Below are 20,165 nucleotides of genomic sequence, written 5' to 3' on the forward strand. Positions count from 1 at the left end.
GAAATAATAGAAAAGTTAACACGTAATAATAAATACACAATGAGTAACGATAACTTGGGGTACCAGTACCGAGTCGATGTGCAGGGGTACAAAGTAATTGAGGTAGATATGTACATATAACCAGGAATAAAGTGACTAGGCAACATGATAGGTAGAACAGTAGCAGCATCGTATGTGATGAGTCTATATGAAAATGGATGGAAGGCAAAGAAGGACTTCATATGTGTAAGCAATATGACAAAAATTATCACCTTGCCTATCAAAAAGGAAGTGGATGTAGTACCATATTGCTTATAACTCCAATACCTATTGATATCTACACAGGTGGCTAGGGGTCGTGTCTGGAGAGGGATGGAATAGAGGGCTGGACATCTGAAGGGAGTAGAGAAACACCCTTGTACGCATTTTAGTTATCGAAAGGGACAATAGTATTGCGTCCTCTCCTTCATTTGCACTGATTTGAAAGATAAAAAAATAGGATGGGTGAAAGTAATATGGTGGATGCCTACCCGTATCCTTTCCCCCGTCCAGATCCAGATGTAGGAAAGGAGACAAGACATGCAAGCCGCTTTAGTCTATTGAGACAGTTGTCGTCCATATCAATAGTCATCATTGTATTTCCAGAATGCATGACATGGTTGGAGTATTTTTCTGTAACCTTATTTAAACCAACTCTCAAAATAGAAGTGGCTCTTTGAATTTTTTTTTTTTTACCAGCCCATGTGGACAAAATCATTTGACGGTCTTCCTTAGAGAAGATGCTGTACCAATGGTAGGTTAAGACTTTAATTACACTGGGTATACCTCTGTATTGTCCTGGAATCAATGATGTGGTGCATTATGGATATAAGCTCTTTTTATTTGTATTGAAAGTATTGAAACCAATGTATCTGCTGGTGCTGTTATATTTGACCCATAATTGGGCTTCGCTCTTGGGAAAAGTACATCTAGAGACTAAAGAATGATAAAAATTGCTCTCTCAAGCTTGAAAGAATAAGTACCAAGTACAAAGCACGACTCAATTGTTTATATCAACAGCTTTTAGGAAAGCTAATGGGCTCGTTTTTACATAAACACTAAAAAAGTATGTTAATGAAAATACATGTTAACTTGAAAATCCTCAACTTAAATAGTAGCAATGCTATTTTGGTGCCAACATATTCATTTTGATTGTAAAATAAGCATATGGTGTGTGTATTGTATAAGGGGTTAGGGTTCTAAGGTTATATAGACAATGATTATCAATGAGTCAGGTTGTTGTAGCAGTATTGTACAATATTGAACTGCAGATGTGTCCTAGCCAGTAATGATTGTGTTATGGCTTAGCTAATGTAGGTGAGATCTGTCTAAGTAGGATTGTTATTGATGACAAACTCACCACTGTTCATTTGTTGTTCTAATGGAAATGTGTGTGGTCATAGTAACTGATCAGACCTGTTTTAATTGACTTTTGTGTCATTGGAAATACCATAATCAACCTATAAACATTTGTTTACCACTCAACTTTGAACTGTTCCTTCCATCAAATATTACTCGCATTCAATTTTCTCTTGCTTCTTTCTATGAAGAAATGCCACAATATTATCTTTTTCATTCTTTATTTGAACAAAACATACATTTAACTTCCTGTATGAAAGTACATTGTTATAAAGTACTTTGTCAGATAGAAAAAAAATATTTTGTTTAAAACATCTGACCAACTATTATGCAACACAGCAAGCACAAAATAAATATTTACAGCTATTTATAAATATTTCTAATAATTTATAACCCCATCTCTCACACAAAAAAAGCATATGATAGAAGATGTTATACTGATGAACTCATTATTGTACAGTTAGAAACTGTGTGTCTGCCTTGCCAGGCATTTGGACTGAGCTCCAGCACTCTACTACCCCGCCCCTCCCAGCAGGTAGACCATACCTTTTTATTTTGCGATCGGACCAGAAACGACTCAATATGGTTAATATCTCTGGAATGTTGAATTAGCCAATTCCTAAGAATGATTAACAAAACAATGTTTATCGTTGATGTGGTATATTAACTTAATAATTCAAGTGTGCCTCAGTGAGCTTCAGTGTGTCTGCAGTGTCTCTAGTCTAATTGTTACCAAATTGTTTCATGCTGTGATTGACCCACCTAAAAGCCTCTCGGATCTCCTAATGACGTAAATGTTTCACGCTGCGACCCACCCAAGGCCTCCTGAATTGCCTCGCGAGCCACCAAATAACAAAACGGATGTTTGTAGTCACAACCAAGAAGTGTTGAGCCAGGACCCAGTAGGAACCAGCGTTTAACCAATTGACGTATTTTTAACACCACTGCTAAGATGATGGCAGCACCTTTTATCACTCTGTTGCAACAATGTGTCTGTACCTTAACTGAGTTTTTTTTGAGGCCATGGACTGAAGTGTCCTCTACTTAAAGGTGAGAGGTGGTAACGGCACCTGCATCGTTTGGCAGATAGAGATGCTACTTCCCACCACAGAATGTGTCTTCTTCCTGTATTGCCTAGTGTCTGGTGGGCGTTTCCTGTTCCTGTGGTTGCCAGCTTCACACTAAGGAACCATGTGATGTTTGTTTGTCCTGTAGTTTGGTGGGAGCGCTTGTTTTCATCCCTAGTTTGACGAGCGTCCGTGGTTCAGAGTTAGCCGTTTGACCGTCCCTCACTACTGTGTGATCGTGTCTGTACCGTTGTTTAGTGTGAACGTTTGTGGTTCTGGTTTGGCATTCAACTGCTCACACTGCTGTTTGTCCTGTATCCTGTAGCCACTTCTTCTCCCTGTTTTGTTGCTCTCCCAGTGCTGGTCATTCAAAGTCGTCCTCATCCAAGTCCAGATTGCAGTGAGGGTTGGGGATCTCAAAGAAATGTCTCTTCTCTGTCCTCAGACCCAATTCACTGGAGATGGGACTCAGAGCATTGTCATACCTACAGAGAATATATGAGCGAGAGAGAAGTTCTTTCAACATAGTGAAATAAAAGCATTGCATTGGAATAAAGTACCTATATGACAGACAGGACAAAAAGTGGTACAGTAGATAGGCAGGGATCAACTCCATGGAGGACCTACCAGTGTTCAAGAGATAAACAGGTGAGGCCACAACAACAACAGGAGGAACAACAGGTGGGAGAATACAGATGGTGAAGAGTTCTACTGAGAGTGCTGAGGAAGGGATTGGTTTTGAAACACAGCTGCCATATCAATTCCATATCAGCCTGTAGCCCCTCCCTACCTCAGAGTCCTAGGTGTTGAAAGAATAGAGTGTAGGTAGAGTGTAGTTATGGCAAAAAATACACCCAAGCTTATCAGAGGACAAGGTGGAGTGCTTACCATGTACACACACACAGGTACCTACCCACTACTACTTATCCAAGTCTTTTAGACACAAGTGCCTAGAGGCTACGGGTGGAGAGAGTGAAGGAGGAGTGAGAGAGAGCCTACACCCTGAGGATAGACAGACAGACGCCCTGCTCTCTTACCTGGCCAGGTAAAGCAGCCTCTCCCTCATCCTACCCAGCTTGTCTTTAGAAGTGTGTGGTGTTCCTAAAACCGCCACACAATAGCCTGTTAACAGCCTTATCCCTCACACTGGCCCCCTATCATCATTCTACACAACCACAGCAGTCCTCCTGAAGTCAAGCCACTACAAAGAAAAACTTGCCATACATTACGTCTACAGTGATAATCTAAGAGCTTATAAAAGATGCTTATGGAAAATGACAGATGACTGACTTAGTCACTAACCCTGGCATTCCTACTACAGAAAAGGTCAAAGCACAAATTATCCTTCTGGACAGCACAGTCAGAGTTGGTCCCCCAACCAACTGTGAATTCAACTATTGACTTTCTCCTTTACAGAAACTGATGAGAAATTGGTCATTAAATCAACAAGAGGCATCTGCGATTCTGTCTGGTAAATGATCGAACACTGGTTATGATTGCACTGTTTGAGTGTAGTCAGTCCGTCCGTCAGTCTTACCCGCCGTTGTACTGATCGGTAGTAGTCTCCTCGGCAACCAGGATATCGTACTCATCCGCTGCATATTTCTCCCAGTCCGAGATCTCCTGGCCCTCTGTCTCGGCCTCCTTACAAACACACAACCAACAAAACTCCATTACCCCACGGCCTCAGGACCTATGAGGTCATATCCTGTCATCCCGGCATAATAATAACATCCTGTTGTAGTCAATAGTTACCCTTACAACAGAGAAGGGGTCTTTCTGCTCGTGGTCCAGGTACTTCTCGATATTGAAGAAGGTGTCATAGAAGATGTGGGACAACTTACACTGCTTCAGGTCCCGTAGGGTGATCTTTCCTGGGGGAGAATAATAATCAAAAAAAATTATGCCCAATCCAGCTGCATTTCAAGGTTTAGTGGTGCTCCCAAACCTAGGTCAAATAAATGTAAAATACCTGAGCTGTGCTTTATTTAGTTTACATGGTACATTGGAACCAAAGCTTCAGTCTAAAAATGCTACACGCTGGAACTAATAGCTACTTGTGGCATTAACCTAGGCTAGCATTCATTGTTGTGTGCTGGACTCCGCCGTAGTGGTTAGCCCTCCCAACTCCGGACCACATACAGTGCATTCGGCCAATATTCAGACCCCTTTCTCCACATTTTCTTACGTTACAGCCTTATTCTAAAATTGATTAAATAAATAAAAAATCCTCATCAATCTACACACAATACCCCATAATGACAAAGCGAAAATAGGTTTTTAGAAATGTTTGCAAATGTATTACAAATATAAAACAGAAATACCTTATTTACAAAAGTATTTAGACCATTTGCTATGATACTCAATATTGAGCTCAGGTGCATCCTGTTTCCATTGATCATCCTTGAGATGTTTCTAAAAATAGATTGGAGTCCACCTGTGGTAAATTCAATTGATTGGACATGATTTGGAAAGGCACACACCTGTCTATATAAAATCTCACCGTTGTCAGAGCAAAAATCAAGCCATGAGGTTGAAGGAATTGTCCGTAGAGCTCCGAGACACGATTGTGTCGAGGCACAGATCTGGGGAAGGGTACCAAAACCTTTCTGCAGCATTGAAGGTCCCCAAGAACACAGTGGCCTCCATCATTCTTAAATGGAAGAAGTTTGGAACCACCAAGACTCTTCCAAGAGCTGGCCGCCCGGGCAAACCGAGCAATCGGGGGAGAAGGGACTTGGTCAGGGAGGTGACCAAGAACCAGATGGTCACTCTGACAGAGCTCCAGAGTTCCTCTGTGGAGATGGGATAACCTTTCAGGAGGACAACCATTTCTGCAGCACTCCACCAATCAGGCCTTTATGGTAGAGTGGCCAGGCTGAAGCCACTCCTCAGTAAAAGGTACATGACAGCCCGCTTGGAGTTTGCCAAAAGGCACCTAAAGGACTCTCAGACCATAAGAAACAAGATTCTCTGGTCTGATGAAACCAAGATTGAACTCTTTGGCCTGAATGCCAAGCGTCACGTCTGGAGGAAACCTGGCACCATCCCCACGGTGAAGGATGGTGGTGGCATCATCATGCTGTAGGGATGTTTTTCAGCGTCAGGGACTCAGAGACTAGTGAGGATTAGTGTTGCACAATATTGGAAATAACTGACATTGCGAGAAAAAAAAAATTCTACGATATACATTGCGATATGAAAAGATACAGGATGTATGTATGATCCTCTGGGAAAAATTCAGTTTGCAAACAGCGACTTTTCAGGTGGAAGTCCTCATTAGTAAAGTGTACATCAGACTTATGTAGGGCTCCGTTGTCCGGCTGGACCACAAGTTCGTTGTTGCTGTATAATATTCCACTTGTGACAGCTCTGTTTCAACTTGTGCCTTGCATTTCTCGTACAACTCTGGGATGGCAACTTGAGAAAAATATTTGCGTGATGGCATTACATACCGCTTGTCAAGCGACCGGATCATGTTTTTAAAACCCTCTTTGGTAACCGTGTTAATTGGTACCATGTCTTCGGCGACGTGAAATTTTATTGTATGGTGTAATACTGGCAAAGGCATCCAAAATAGATTTTTGCTTTGGAGGGCATTGAGATGCTTTGCACTCGTCATACGAAGGATAAGTAAGTCGTCTGGATAAGGCGTCTGCTAAATACTAAAATGTAAAATGTAAAATGTAAATTTGTGGTGCCGCCTTAAATGATCAAACAAATTGGTCGTGTTGCCTCGTGTTGTGGCAACAATTGCAAGGCACTCTCGACAAAGTACCTGTTTTTGGTCAACATCATCCTGTCTGTAGCCGAAATATTTCCATATAATTGACGATGCATTTCTTTTTGCAACCAAATTCTCCATGTCGGTCTTTTTTGCCTGTTCCTCGCTCATCATTTCGTCACGCGCAAGCAGAGCCTGCATGTCAACCACATGCAGCAACGAACTCCGTTTTTAAAATAATAATAATAATAAACTGTGTATCCAATAACCCATGAATCGGAGTAAATTATGTTATATCAGACAAATATAATGCTAGATTAACATTTAAAAAATATATATAGTAGACTGCTATATGTTTACCTTACTAAATCGCACGTTCTGCGATGTGACTATTGCGGATGCATACATCGCAATGTCGATGCTGAAACGATATATCGTGCAGCCCTAGTGAGGATTGAGGGAAAGATGAACGGAGCAAAGTACAGAGAGATCCTTGATGAAATTCTGCTCCAGAGCGCTCAGGACCTCAGACTGGGGTAAAGGTTCACCTTCGAACAGGACAATGACCCTAAGCAAACAGCCAAGACAACGCAGGAGTGGCTTCGGGACAAGTCTCTGAATGTCCTTGAGTGGCCCAGCCAGAGCCCGGACTTGAACTCGATCGAACATCTCTGGAAAGACCTGAAAATATCTGTGCAGCAACGCTCCCCATCCAACTTGACAGAGCTTGCAACCAGTCAGGATGCTCTCGATGGTGCAGCTGTATTTACCACCACAAACCAATGCTGGCATTAAGATTGCACTGAATGAGTTGTACAAGGCCATTAATCAACAGGAAAACGCTCATCCAGATGCAGCGCTCCTAGTAGCCGGGGACTTTAATGCAGGGAAACTTAAATCCGTTCTACCTAATTTCTACCAGCATGTTAAATGTGCAACCAGAGGGGAAAAAACTCTAGACCACCTTTACTCCACACACAGAGACGCATACAAAGCTCTCCCTCGCCCTCCATTTGGCAAATCTGACCATAACTCTATCCTCCTGATTCCTGCTTATAAGCAAAAACTGAAGCAGGAAGCACCAGTGATTCGGTTAATAAAAAAGTGGTCAGATGACGCAGATGCTAAGCTACAGGACTGTTTTGCTAGCACAGACTGGAACATGTTCCGGGATTCTTCAGACAGCATTGAGGAGTACACCACATCAGTCACTGGCTTCATCAATAAGTGCATCGATGATGTCGTCCCCACAGTGACCGTACGTACATACCCCAACCAGAAGCCATGGATTACAGGAAACATCCGCACTGAGCTAAAGGGTAGAGCTGCCGCTTTCAAGGAACGGGACTCTAACCCGGACGCTTATAAGAAATCCCGCTATGACCTCCGACGAACCATCAAACAGGCAAAGAGTCAATACAGGTCTAAGATTGAATCATACTACACTGGCTCTGACGCTCGTCGGATGTGGCAGGGCTTGAAAACTATTACAGACTACAAAGGGAAGCACAGCCGCGAGCTGCCCAGTGACACAAGCCTACCAGACGAGCTAAACCACTTCTATGCTCGCCTCGAGGCAAGCAACACTGAAGCATGCATGAGAGCACCAGCTGCTCCGGACGACTATGTGATCACGCTCTCCGTAGCCGATGTGAGTAAGACTTTTAAGCAGGTCAACATTCAAGGCCGCAGGGCCAGACGGATTACCAGGACGTGTACTCCGAGCATGTGCTGACCAACTGGCAAGTGTCTTCACTGACATTTTCAACATGTCCCTGACTGAGTCTGTAATACCAACATGTTTCAAGCAGACCACCATAGTCCCCGTGCCCAAGAACTCTAAGATAACCTGCCTAAATGACTACCGACCCGTAGCACTGACGTCTGTAGCCATGAAGTGCTTTGAAAGACTGGTCATGGCTCACATCAACAGCATAATCCCAGAAACCCTAGACCCACTCCAATTTGCATACCGCCCCAACAGATCCACAGATGATGCAATCTCTATCGCACTCCACACTGCCCTTTCCCACCTGGACAAGAGGAACACCTACGTGAGAATGCTATTCATTGACTACAGCTCAGCATTCAACACCATAGTGCCCTCTAAGCTCATCACTAAGCTAATGATCCTGGGACTAAACACCTCCCTCTGCAACTGGATCCTGGACTTCCTGACGGGCCGCCCCCAGGTGGTAAGGGTAGGTAACAACACATCTGCCACACTGATCCTCAACACGGGGGCCCCTCAGGGGTGCGTGCTCAGTCCCCTCCTGTACTCTCTGTTCACCCATGACTGCATGGCCAGGCACGACTCCAACACCATCATTAAGTTTGCCGACGACACAACAGTGGTAGGCCTGATCACCGACAACGATGAGACAGCCTATAGGGAGGAGGTCAGAGATCTGGCCGTGTGGTGCCAGGACAACAACCTCTCCCTCAACGTGACCAAGACAAAGGAGATGATTGTGGACTACAGGAAAAAAAAGAGGACTGAGCACGCCCCCATTCTCATCGACGGGGCTGTAGTGGAACAGGTTGAGAGCTTCAAGTTCCTTGGTGTCCACATCACCAACGAACTATCATGGTCCAAACACACCAAGACAGTCGTGAAGAGGGCACGACAAAGCCTATTCCCCCTCAGGAGACTAAAAAGATTTGGCATGGGTCCTCAGATCCTCAAAAAATTCTACAGCTGCACCATCGAGAGCATCCTGACTGGTTGCATCACCGCCTGGTATGGCAACTGCTTGGCCTCTGACCGCAAGGCACTACAGAGGGTAGTGCGTACGGCCCAGTACATCACTGGGGCAAAGCTCCCTGCCATCCAGGACCTCTATACCAGGCGGTGTCAGAGGAAGGCCCTCAAAATTGTCAAAGACTCCAGCCACCCTAGTCATAGACTGTTCTCTCTGCTACCGCACGGCAAGCGGTACCGGAGTGCCAAGTCTAGGTCCAAAAGACTTCTCAACAGCTTCTACCCCCAAGCCATAAGACTCCTGAACAGCTAATCATGGCTACCCGGAATATTTGCACTGCCCCCCCACCCCATCCTTTTTACGCTGCTGCTACTCTGTTAAGTATTTATGCATAGTCACTTTAACTCTACCCACATGTACATATTACCTCAACTACCTCAACTAGCCGGTGCCCCCGCACATTGACTATGCAACGGTACCCCCCTGTATATATAGCCTCCCTACTGTCACTTTATTTTACTGTATATATAGCCTCCCTACTGTCACTTTATTTTACTTCTGCTCTTTTTTTCTCAACACTTTTTTGTTGTTGTTTTATTCTTCTTTTTTTTGTTTAAAATAAATGCACTGTTGGTTAAGGGCTGTAAGTAAGCATTTCACTGTAATGTCTGCACCTGTTGTATTCGGCGCATGTGACCAATAAAATTTGAAAATATAAAAAAATTGAGAGGATCTGCAGAGAAGAATGGGAGAAACTCTCCAAATACAGGTGTGCCAAGCTTGTACCGTCATACCCAAGAAGACTCGAGGCTGTAATCGCTGCCAAAGGTGCTTCAACAAAGTACTGAGTAAAGGGTCTGAATACTTATGTAAATTTGATATTTCAGTTTATAATTTTTTATAAATTTGTTTTGCTTTTTGCTTTGTCACTATGGGGTATTGTGTGTAGATTGATGAGGGGGAAAAAAACAATTTAATCAATTTTAGAATAAGGCTGTAACGTTACAACATTTGGAAAAAGTCAAGGGGTCTGAATACTTTCCGAATGTAATGTATACCCCTGGCGACGTGGCTGTGAATCCTGCCTCCACCCATCTCATCTGTCTGTCCCTCTACATGTATCTCTTTCTCTCATTTCTGACAATGCTGTCAAATAGATACAAAATACGTAAAGAGGTTGGAACCCTTTGATTAGTCATCGTCTTTCATTCAGCGCAGTATTACTATTTAGCCCAGTTGCTGTGATGTACTGGTGTGTGTGTGTGCTTGTGTATGCTAACTCTTTACTTCATTGCTAACACGTATATCTTGTCTTGAGGGACTGACATTCTAAAATGTGGTTGTGCAGGTCAGTCTGCATGTCACTATGGAACAAGTTTATCATGTGTGTTTAGGTGTCTGACCTTCGACCTCCGGCTTGACCAGGTCCAGCATCTGACAGAGACAGTCCTCGAAGGGCAGGGGCTCGATTGCCATGGTCTCCAACTTCACACACTGCTCCTCATAGAAATACTCCAGCTCGTACATAGACAACACACCGTCCCCATCCAGGTCCATACACCGGAACCAGTACTCTATACTGTGGAGGGAGAAAGAGAGAGACGGGCAAGATACACAGGATAGAGTGGTGTCACCAACACACAAATCAGTACTCTATACAGAGCGGGGTGGAGACTGTTCAAAATAATTCTAAACAAAAATTATATTTTGTTTCAAATGTGAGACTGGTGTTACTGTATGTAGTACCTGGTGTCAGTCTTCTTGTCTTCTTCAGAGATGAGGAACCAGACAAAGTCAGCGTAGCTAAGCCTGCCGTCTTTACGCAGATGTCTATCCCTGGGAGGAGAGCGATGGGTAGGGCAACACTCAAACACACCACTCTCTTACTTCACCTTCAATTCTATCAAGCTTTATTTGCAGGGAATATTTGTTTATTTCTAGCAAATAGCAAAATCTACACAGAGCTTTAGACAATAGTAGATTAAATGTTGCATTTATCTGAGGAAAAACACACAGGGGGCCCAAGCCAACCTCAACTCAGTGAAAGGAGTCGATACAGAACACAGTGTGGAACGTCATAACAGCCATTAATTAGTCCATGTCTCTTACCTGGTAACTGTCCCAGAAAATATTCTTTCAATCATCTTGTGGGAGATAGCTGGAAAACACGGGAGAAAAAACCTTTACAAACTAGGCAAGATAACAATGTGATGCGAGTTACTGTATAAAAGGTATTTCATTATAGATGTGATCCACAGAACATAAATCCAGCTCTTTGGGAAGTAAAGTGAATGATGTAATAACTGTGTTAACCTCTCCTTTATCATTTCCATACCATAAATACAGCAATTTCTGCTTGTAGGGGAGATCTATAGGACTAATAAATGGAGCCAGACATGGCGTCATCCAATTCAACCAGGATATTCATTTGGGGGGTGGGTGGGTGGCGTTAGGCCTATTGCCCCATTGATCTTCTTTCCCGTTTCCTTCATGACCAGGAACATATGGAGTGGTGTGTGGGAGCAAAGCACTTGGACATTAAGGTAGTCTTGGTCATCCTCTCTCTGTGTGTGTGTGTGTGTGTGTGTGTGTGTGTGTGTGTGTGTGTGTGTGTGTGTGTGTGTGTGTGTGTGTGTTTACACCTTGGTCGTTGTGTCAGACCAGAGGGGTATGTCACGAAGCTCGCTAGCGCTTTCCAACTCAACGGTTATCCCGAGTTTCTTTCAGAATTGAGCTTGTGAACTCCTCTATATCCCGCTTCGTGACATGCCCCTTAGCTCTCTTTTGTCTATGTAGAGGTCGTGTGTGTGTGTGTGTGTGTGTGTGTGTGTGTGTGTGTGTGTGTGTGTGTGTGTGTGTGTGTGTACCTTGGTCGTTGTGTCGGGCCAGGTCTCTCTGGTCTATGTATAGGTCATGGTCTGTGTCCAGCTCCCAGAACTTGCAGTAGATGACGTAGAAATGTTCATAGGAGAAGAACTCTGTCAGCTGGTTCACGTCCTCCTCCTGCTCTAGCAGGGCCACGTTCTGTTGGACCAATCAATTCATCAATCAACCAGCCAATCAATCAAACAATCACTGGTGACTTATTTCACACTTTTCACAGATAGTGACGAGGACAATGTCACTGTATCTCTTGATGGGAAGAAACCATTGGAGGAACCACACTCGACAAGAGGGTGGGCCCATTCGACTTACAGCATTACTGTAGATGTGACAACTGATCGGTTCCATGTCAAAGCTCCCTTCCTTCCTACCTGGAGAAAGCTGCTTTTCCTGAGCTCTGAACAGCTGATCCTGCCTGACCATGACCTGTTCACATTGTAGAATATCCTCTGGGCAACCTGCAGACACAACACACAGCTTTAATAGCCCCCAGTACACTCAAAATATCATTTAAACTCATCCACAGAAAAAATCTGTATCTGACACCAAGGCTTCAGAGTCAGTCACGGAATCCAATTAAGATAGGACACATTTGACATCACACGTTAACCTCTGTAGACATGCCAAGTGGTATGGTTTGAAAAATGCCAAATGTCTTTTGGTGTGGTATGTATAATGACTTACTGTGGTGATGTAGCGTGAGTGGAAGTCGGACGCCTCCTTCAGGAAGGCCAGGCCTGTGTGAGAGTTCACCACATCCTGAACAACACAGACAGGAGGTTAATAACATTACAACAAGGCCGGGGAGAGGTCCAGAGGACTAACTGGGCCTTGCCACAAGACAAGCACCAGAGAGACAATCAAACATACAACAGTATGTCAAATCACTCTCTGGGGACTCTGGGGAGTTCGTAGCAGAAAGACAGACCCCATCTTCTGCTCTGCCTGTTGGAGAGATGTTGAAAGGGCATGACTAGCTCAAACCCCATATTCAAGATCTGTTAGATGTATTGGAACTTCAAAAAGGTGGCTTAAAGTCAAGCGGCGTCCATCCATATAGCCGCTCCATCTGTTGTGTAGATCCAACTATGCATTAGAAGAACTCTGCAGACCGCAATGGCAGATGAATGGAAAGAATCTAATTGGGAGGACAATTGGATTGCACTTTTGAAGTATAAAAGCATCTAACAGACTCTTATCCCTTTAAATGGCCGGCATGAGTAGGGGACATGCTGAAGACATTGAGACCATGGGAACAATAGGAGACCAATGGGAGAAGAGGCCTGCTGTTATATAGCTGCTCATATTCTCCATGTTGGACCACCACACACAGACACTTTCATGTGGTGACTGGTGAGCTGAATCTCCAATGAACTGTACATTTATCCATGCCATGAAAATCACTCATGCCTCTTCTCCCATTTTTTTACCCCCCTGTCTACCAGAGGGGTGAAAGGAACTAAACATTGATGTAAATGAGAAGGCGGCTGTGAAATTAAAATAGCTTTATTTTGAGGCGGTGCGCCCCCCCTTGACCCTTCCTGTGAGAAATTAAATCATAGAAAACCCCATAAATCACCAGGGTGAGGAAACTGGCGGGGACAGTCACATCTACTCTGCGCCAATCTTTCCTTCATTCATCACAACGGTCAGAGCCCATTCGCCCGGCGCCGCAATACAAATTAAACGGTGAGTGCCAGAAGGCATCTCCTCCCTGTATGCTAACGGGTGTTTTGTCGCGGCTCATACGGCTCTGCCAGCATGAATATCAATCAGCCCAATGTGGGGCAGATACGGGAAACCACCAGGTAGGTAGGCAGACAGCAGGGTTTACGTTAGCCAGTAATTGACTATTGGCCGATCCTGTCACACACCCTTTTCTGTCCATCGTCCCTTTGATGTGGTGAAGTTGTCCTGTCCCCTTAGCAGAAAAACACCCCCAAAGCATGTTTCCACCTCCATATTTGACGGTGGGGATGGTGTTCTTGGGGTCATAGGCAGCATTCCTCCTCCTCCAAACACGGCGAGTTGAGTTGATGCCAAAGAGCTCGATTTTGGTCTCATCTGACCACAACACTTTCACCCAGTTCTCCTCTAAATCATTCAGATGTTCATTGGCAAACTACAGACGGCCCTGTATATGTGCTTTCTTGAGCAGGGGGACCTTGCGGGCGCTGCAGGATTTCAGTCCTTCACGACGTAGTGTGTTACCAATTGTTTTCTTGGTGACTGTGGTCCCAGCTGCCTTGAGATCATTGACAAGATCCTCCCATGTAGTTCTGGGCTGATTCCTCACCGTTCTCATGATCATTGCAACTCCACGAGGTGAGATCTTGCATGGAGCCCCAGGCCGAGGCAGATTGACAGTTCTTTTGTGTGTCTTCCATTTGCGAATAATCGCACCAACTGTTGTCACCTTCTCACCAAGCTGCTTGGCGATGGTCTTGTAGCCCATTCCAGCCTTGTGTAGGTCTACAATCTTGTCCCTGACATCCTTGGAGAGCTCTTTGGCCTTGGCCATGGTGGAGAGTTTGGAATCTGATTAATTGATTGCTTCTGTGGACAGGTGTCTTTTATACAGGTAACAAACTTAGATTAGGAGCACTCCCTTTAAGAGTGTGCTCCTAATCTCAGCTCGTTACCTGTATAAATGACACCTGGGAGCCAGAAATCTTTTTGATTGAGAGGGGGTCAAATACTTATTTCCCTCATTAAAATGCAAATCAATTTATAACATTTGTGACATGCGTTTTTCTGGATTTTTTTGTTGTTATTCTGTACCTCACTGTTCAAATAAACCTACCATTAAAATTATAGACTGATAATTTCTTTGTCAGTGGGCAAACGTACAAAATCAGCAGGGGATCAAATACTTTTTTCCCCTCACTGTATATATATATATATATATATATATATATATATATATATGAATATCATACAGTGGACACCTAAACATATAGGCCTATGCATGCAATGCCCTGATGCATTTAGTGAGGTGGACAATTATTGTTTTAGCAAAGTAAAAACCAATAAAACAATAGGCTATAAAGTTTTGCATATGCTACACATCGAAACACAAGGAATAGTGTTTTTGTAATAGGCTGTTTTCAAAGGAAAACTCCACCCAAAAACTCTCTTTCGGTATTTGTTTCATTAGTCCATTGTTGATAGTCCCAAAATATTTTGCATGTCAGCAATCAAGTTTAAGATATAACTTTCAAAATACATAAATACAGCCGGTATGACGCATTTGGCATCATATGATGCTGTGTTTGGCATCATATGATGCAAAATGAATCATATCGGCTAGCATCAAATTATGCAAAATACCCAAAGTATTTCTGCATCTTGGAAACTTGATTGCTGACATGCAAAACAAATACCAAAAGATCATTTTGGGTGGAATTCTTCTTTAAAGACATGTAAATGTGGCTCATTTGGCCAATAAAATATTCCCGGTCACTTGTCCGGTGCCAGAAAACCCTTGCACACAGGCTAACCCCTGAAACCCTGGCAGACAGACTATACAAACGGCCAGCACAGCAATACTCAACTCAGGGATGTGATTGGCATAATATTTTGTTTGTTATAAAGGGGATAGAAGAAATACAAGGTACAGTTTTTTCTCTGATAAATCTACACTGAACAAAAATATAAAACGCAACATGCAACAATTTCAAAGATTTTACTGAGTTACAGTTCATATAAGGAAATCAGTCAATTTAAATAAATTCATTAGGCCCTAATCTATGGATTTTACATGACTGGGAATACAGATATGCATCTGTTGGTCACAGATACCTTGCAAAAAGGTAGGGACGTGGATCAGAAAACCAGTCAGTATCTAGTGTGAACACCATTTGCCTCATGCACTCCTCTTCAATGGCTGTGCAAAGTTAATACATGTCGATCCAGAGCATCCCAAACATGCTCAATGGGTGATTATGTCTGATGAGTATGCAGGCCATGGAAGAACTGGGACATTTTCAGCTTCCTGGAATTGTGTACAGATCCTTGCAACATGGGGCCGTGCATTATCATGCTGAAACATAAGGTGATGGCGGCGGATGAAAAAAAAAAATGGCACGACAATGGGCCTCAGGATCTCGTCACGGTATCTCTGTGCATTCAAAGTGTCATCGATAAAATGCAATTGTGTTCACTGTCTGTAGCTTATGCCTGCCCATACCATAACCCCACCACCACCATGAGGCACTCTGTTGACAACGTTGACATCAGCAAACCGGTCGCCCACACTGCCATCTGCCTGGTACAGTTGAAACTGGGATTCATGCATGAAGAGCACACTTTTCCAGCGTGCCAGTGGCCATCGAAGCTGAGCAATTGCACACTGAAGTCGGTTACGACGCCGAACTGCAGTCAGGTCAAGACCCTGGGAGGGACGACGAGCACGCAGATTAGTTTCCCTGCGACAAAATTCTTCGGTTGTGCAAACCCAGTTTCATTAGCTGCCCAGGTGGCTGGTCTCAGACAATCCCGCAGGTGAAGAAGCTGGATGTTGAGGTCCTGGGCTGGCCTGTTTATACGTCGTCTGCGGTTGAGGCCGGTTGGACGTACTGCCAAATTCTCTAAAACAACGTTGGAGTCAGCTTATGGTAGAGAAATTAACATTCGATTCTCTAGCAACAGCTCTGGTGGACATTCCTGCAGTCAGCATGCCAATTGCATGCTCCCTCAAAACTTGAGACATCTGTGGCATTGTGTTGTGTGACAAAACTGCACAGTTTAGAGTGGCCTTTTATTGTCCCCAGCACAAGGTGCACCTGTGTAATGATCATGCTGTTAAATCAGCTACTTGATATGCCACACCTGCCAGGTGGATGGATTATCTTGGTAAAGCAGAAATGCTCACTAACTGGGATGTAAACAAATTTGTGCACAAAATTTGAGAGAATTAATTTTTTTGTGTATATGGAACATTTCTGGGATATTTTATTTCAGCTCATGAAACATGGGACCAACACTTTACATGTTGGTTTATATTTTTGTTCAGTATAAAACACCACTGAATGGAATGAAGTCCTCATGTTTCTTAAAAATAACTACCACTGGACCAAAATACCCCTCTCCGGCCTGCCCTGCCCCAAAGAACCCCCTCCTTGCTGCTCTTCCCAGTAATACCCCTCTCCCCAAACTAGAATCCCACTCTCTCTCCCCGGGTGGCTGTGTGTATGCTGTTCCTATACCTGCAGGAATGGAATAAAGTCCTCTTGTTCCAGGTAATTACAGCCAGGTTTGGCCAAGAGGTGCACAAACTTAGACACGTCGTCGTGACAGGTCTGCAGCATTCTGGGAAGGAAAGAGGGAACATATGGTTTCAGGGTTTTCCAGGGTCTCGCTCTCTCCCTCTTTTTCTCTCCATCAGAGAACACTTCAGAGCGAGTCTGAAATGATTCACCTCTGAAGTGGCAGTGCGGGTTAATACATTCTGAAATTAGGATTCTGAATTGACGCTGGGTCATTCTCAGCTCAGAGTGTTACAGCAGTGACGATGACATAATGGAACATTCTGTTTTGAACCCCCTCAGAGCCATGAGGTAATGTCAGAGGCCATTCCACTTCAATTCTCTAGAGGCTCACACATGATTAAAACAGTACGCTTACAACACACAACCAAGAGCACAGTCCAGTAGAGTACAGTACATCTTACTTTATCCAAGAGAAACACAGACAGTGCGTTTGTAAAGTATTCAGACCCATTGACTTTTTCCACATTTTGTTACGTTACAGCCTTATTCTAAAATGGATTATATAAAAAATCCTGAGCAATCTACACAAAATACCCCATAATGACAAAGCGAAAACAGGTTTGAAATTTTTGCAAATGTATTAAAACATAAAAAAACAGAAATACCTTATTTACATAAGTATTCAGAACCAGGTGCATCCTGTTTCCATTGATCATCCTTGAGATGATGTTTCTACAACTTGATTGGAGTCCACCTGTGGTAAATTCAATTGATTGGACATGATTTGGAAATGGAAACACCTGTATATATATATAAGGTTCCACAGTTGACTGTGCATGTCAGAGCAAAAACCAAGCCATGAGGTCGAAGGAATTGTCTGTAGAGCTCCGAGACAGGATTGTGTCGAGGCACAGATCTGGGGAAGGGTACCAAAGCATTTCTGCAGCATTGAAGGTCCCCAAGAACACAGTGGCCCCCATCATTCTTAAATGGAAGAAGTTTGGAACCACCAAGACTCTTCGTAGAGCTGACTGGCCGCCTGGCCAAACTAAGCAATCGAGGGAGAAGGGCCTTGGTCAGGGAGGTGACCAAGAACCTGATGGTCACTCTGACAGAACCTTCCAGAAGGACAACCAGCTCTGCAGCATTCCACCAATCAGGTTTATAGTAGAGTGGCCAGACGGAAGCCACTCCTCAGTAAAAGGCTCATGACAGCCCGCTTCGCTTGGAGTTTGCAAAAAGGCACCTAAATACTCTCAGACCACGAGAAACAAGATTGTCTTTGGCCTGAATGCCAAGCGTCACGTCTGGAGGAAACCTGGCACCATGCCTACGGTGAAGCACGGTGGCAGCATCATGCTGTGGGGATGTTTTTCAGCGGCAGAGACTGGGATACTAGTCAGGATCAAGGCAAAGATGAACGGAGCAAGTACAGAGAGATCCTTGATGAAATCCTACTCCAGAGCGCTCAGTACCTCAGACTAGGGCGAAGGTTCACCTTCCAACAGGACAACGACCCTAAGCACACAGCCAAGACAAAGCAGGATTGGCTTCAGGACAAGTCTGTGAATGTCCTTGAGTGGCCCAGCCAGAGCCCGGACTTGAACCCGATCTAATATCTCTGGAGAGACCTGAAAATAGCTGTGCAGCAACGCTCCCCATCCAACCTGACAGAGCTTGAGAGGATCTGCAGAGAAGAATGGGAGAAACTCCCCAAATACAGGTGTGCTAAGCTTGTACCGTCATACCCAAGAAGACTCAAGGCTGTAATCGCTGCCAAAGGTGCTTCAACAAAGTACTGAGTAAAGGGTCTGAATCCATTTTTATTTTTAATAAATTAGCAAACATTTCTAAAAACCTGTTTCTGTGTGTAGATTGATGAGGGAAAAAAACAATTTAATCAATTTTAGAATAAGGCTGTAACCTAACAAAATGTGGAAAAAGTCAAGGGGTCTGAATACTTTCCTAAGGCACTCCTACAGTTTGTTTTTCAACTGTTTTTTTTTATTATTTGCTATGAAAAAATAGGACAAAACATTATAGGAAGACAAGTTACTGTGTACTCTTTGCCCAAGCTTTGGCCATCACATGTGGCTATTGGTAGTTGTTTACAAGAGACTATGGGACTATGGGTTGTGAGAGTAGCTCTATGGGGCGGCTGGCAGGGTACAAGAAGAACCATTGTCTTACTTTCTCCACATGGCCACAAACTTGTGAACGGACACGAAGCCCGTCCTGTCGCCTCCAGCCGAATTGAACAATGGAGCTTTCCAGTAGAGCGGACACTCGCACGCCTGGGGAGAGAGATAAGGGGCGGGAGGGAGGGAGAAATAAGAAGTGATTTAGACAAGTGTCCTCTTCTGTGCAGTTGAATATGTCAGTTCACTTAACTATCCTTGACAGCTCACACGTAATAGAAGTGTGTCAAACTAAATATGGTCCGGCTACACACCCTTAAGTGTTCAACATTATCCTCCATCAGGGTGAGCTAAATATTTTCTTCTTTTTTTACAGTGCTTTTTGTTTGATTTTCTCTATCCACCTAACTGCTGTCAGTCATTCTGCTCTGATACCAACTAAAACGCTTAATCCAGTCCAGTCATCAAAATGTGACACAGCGATTCCCTAGGCTGTGAGTGACACAGCAGGGATTCAAGTTGGGCTGCCTGGGATGACTGGCTTTGACCTGAAGAGGATTCGATTTTGGATCGAAATGTCAATAAAGTGCCCATCTCCCACGGGTAATAGTGGTGTTTCCCTCAAAGACCTCCCTGAGGTAACCTGGCTGACATTTCTTTCTCAACTCAGGTTCCCCCGCAGGTCAGCGGTCACATACCTCAGGGGGGCAGAGATAATATTTTCATGGGTTAAGAGAGAGAAAAACAACATCTGAGCTGCAAACCTTCGCTAAAGCCAGGGGCTAATTGCGCTAATGAAAACAATTTGCTGGGTGGCTGTGGAGCCTCGGCGCTACAAATCACCTTCTCACCTTGGCAACCTGCCCCATGTCCTCAATGGTGGCCCTTTCATTGGGGAATTGGGAAAATATTTTCTCGATCTTGGCAATGAGGCCGTCGATGTTGAGGTTGGCTTTGGGCCGCCCCCTTGGAAAGTAGAACTTTGGAATGCTTTCACTCAGCGCCGTGGGAACAGGCGCCTCGCTCTTCACCTGGGCCTGAGGAGAAACAGACAGGACAGAAAT

General features: G+C 44.1%; 1 protein-coding gene across 4 annotated transcripts in view; it reads right to left on the reverse strand.

The window, feature by feature from the left end:
• Window positions 1-69: 69 nt before the first annotated feature.
• ppp2r3b (protein phosphatase 2, regulatory subunit B'', beta) overlaps window positions 70-20,165 on the reverse strand; it is a 46,988-nt gene continuing 26,892 nt past the window's right edge. For 2 of the 4 annotated variants that reach the window (XM_045212123.1, XM_045212126.1), the window contains 12 exons: window positions 19,953-20,138; window positions 19,154-19,257; window positions 16,961-17,063; window positions 12,438-12,512; window positions 12,125-12,211; window positions 11,738-11,894; window positions 10,980-11,028; window positions 10,617-10,706; window positions 10,274-10,449; window positions 4,200-4,318; window positions 3,982-4,088; window positions 70-2,929 (listed from right to left, as the gene is read on the reverse strand). In XM_045212123.1, coding sequence (XP_045068058.1) covers window positions 2,809-2,929; window positions 3,982-4,088; window positions 4,200-4,318; window positions 10,274-10,449; window positions 10,617-10,706; window positions 10,980-11,028; window positions 11,738-11,894; window positions 12,125-12,211; window positions 12,438-12,512; window positions 16,961-17,063; window positions 19,154-19,257; window positions 19,953-20,138 — 1,374 coding nt within the window. In that variant the 3' untranslated portion in view covers window positions 70-2,808. Of the gene's footprint in view, window positions 2,930-3,481; window positions 3,546-3,981; window positions 4,089-4,199; window positions 4,319-10,273; window positions 10,450-10,616; window positions 10,707-10,979; window positions 11,029-11,737; window positions 11,895-12,124; window positions 12,212-12,437; window positions 12,513-16,960; window positions 17,064-19,153; window positions 19,258-19,952; window positions 20,139-20,165 lie in introns of all 4 variants that reach the window. The other 2 variants (XM_045212125.1, XM_045212124.1) reach the window with 2 other exon arrangements.

Source organism: Coregonus clupeaformis, chromosome 40 (genome assembly GCF_020615455.1).
Source record: "Coregonus clupeaformis isolate EN_2021a chromosome 40, ASM2061545v1, whole genome shotgun sequence".
Taxonomy (NCBI): Eukaryota; Metazoa; Chordata; class Actinopteri; order Salmoniformes; family Salmonidae; genus Coregonus; species Coregonus clupeaformis.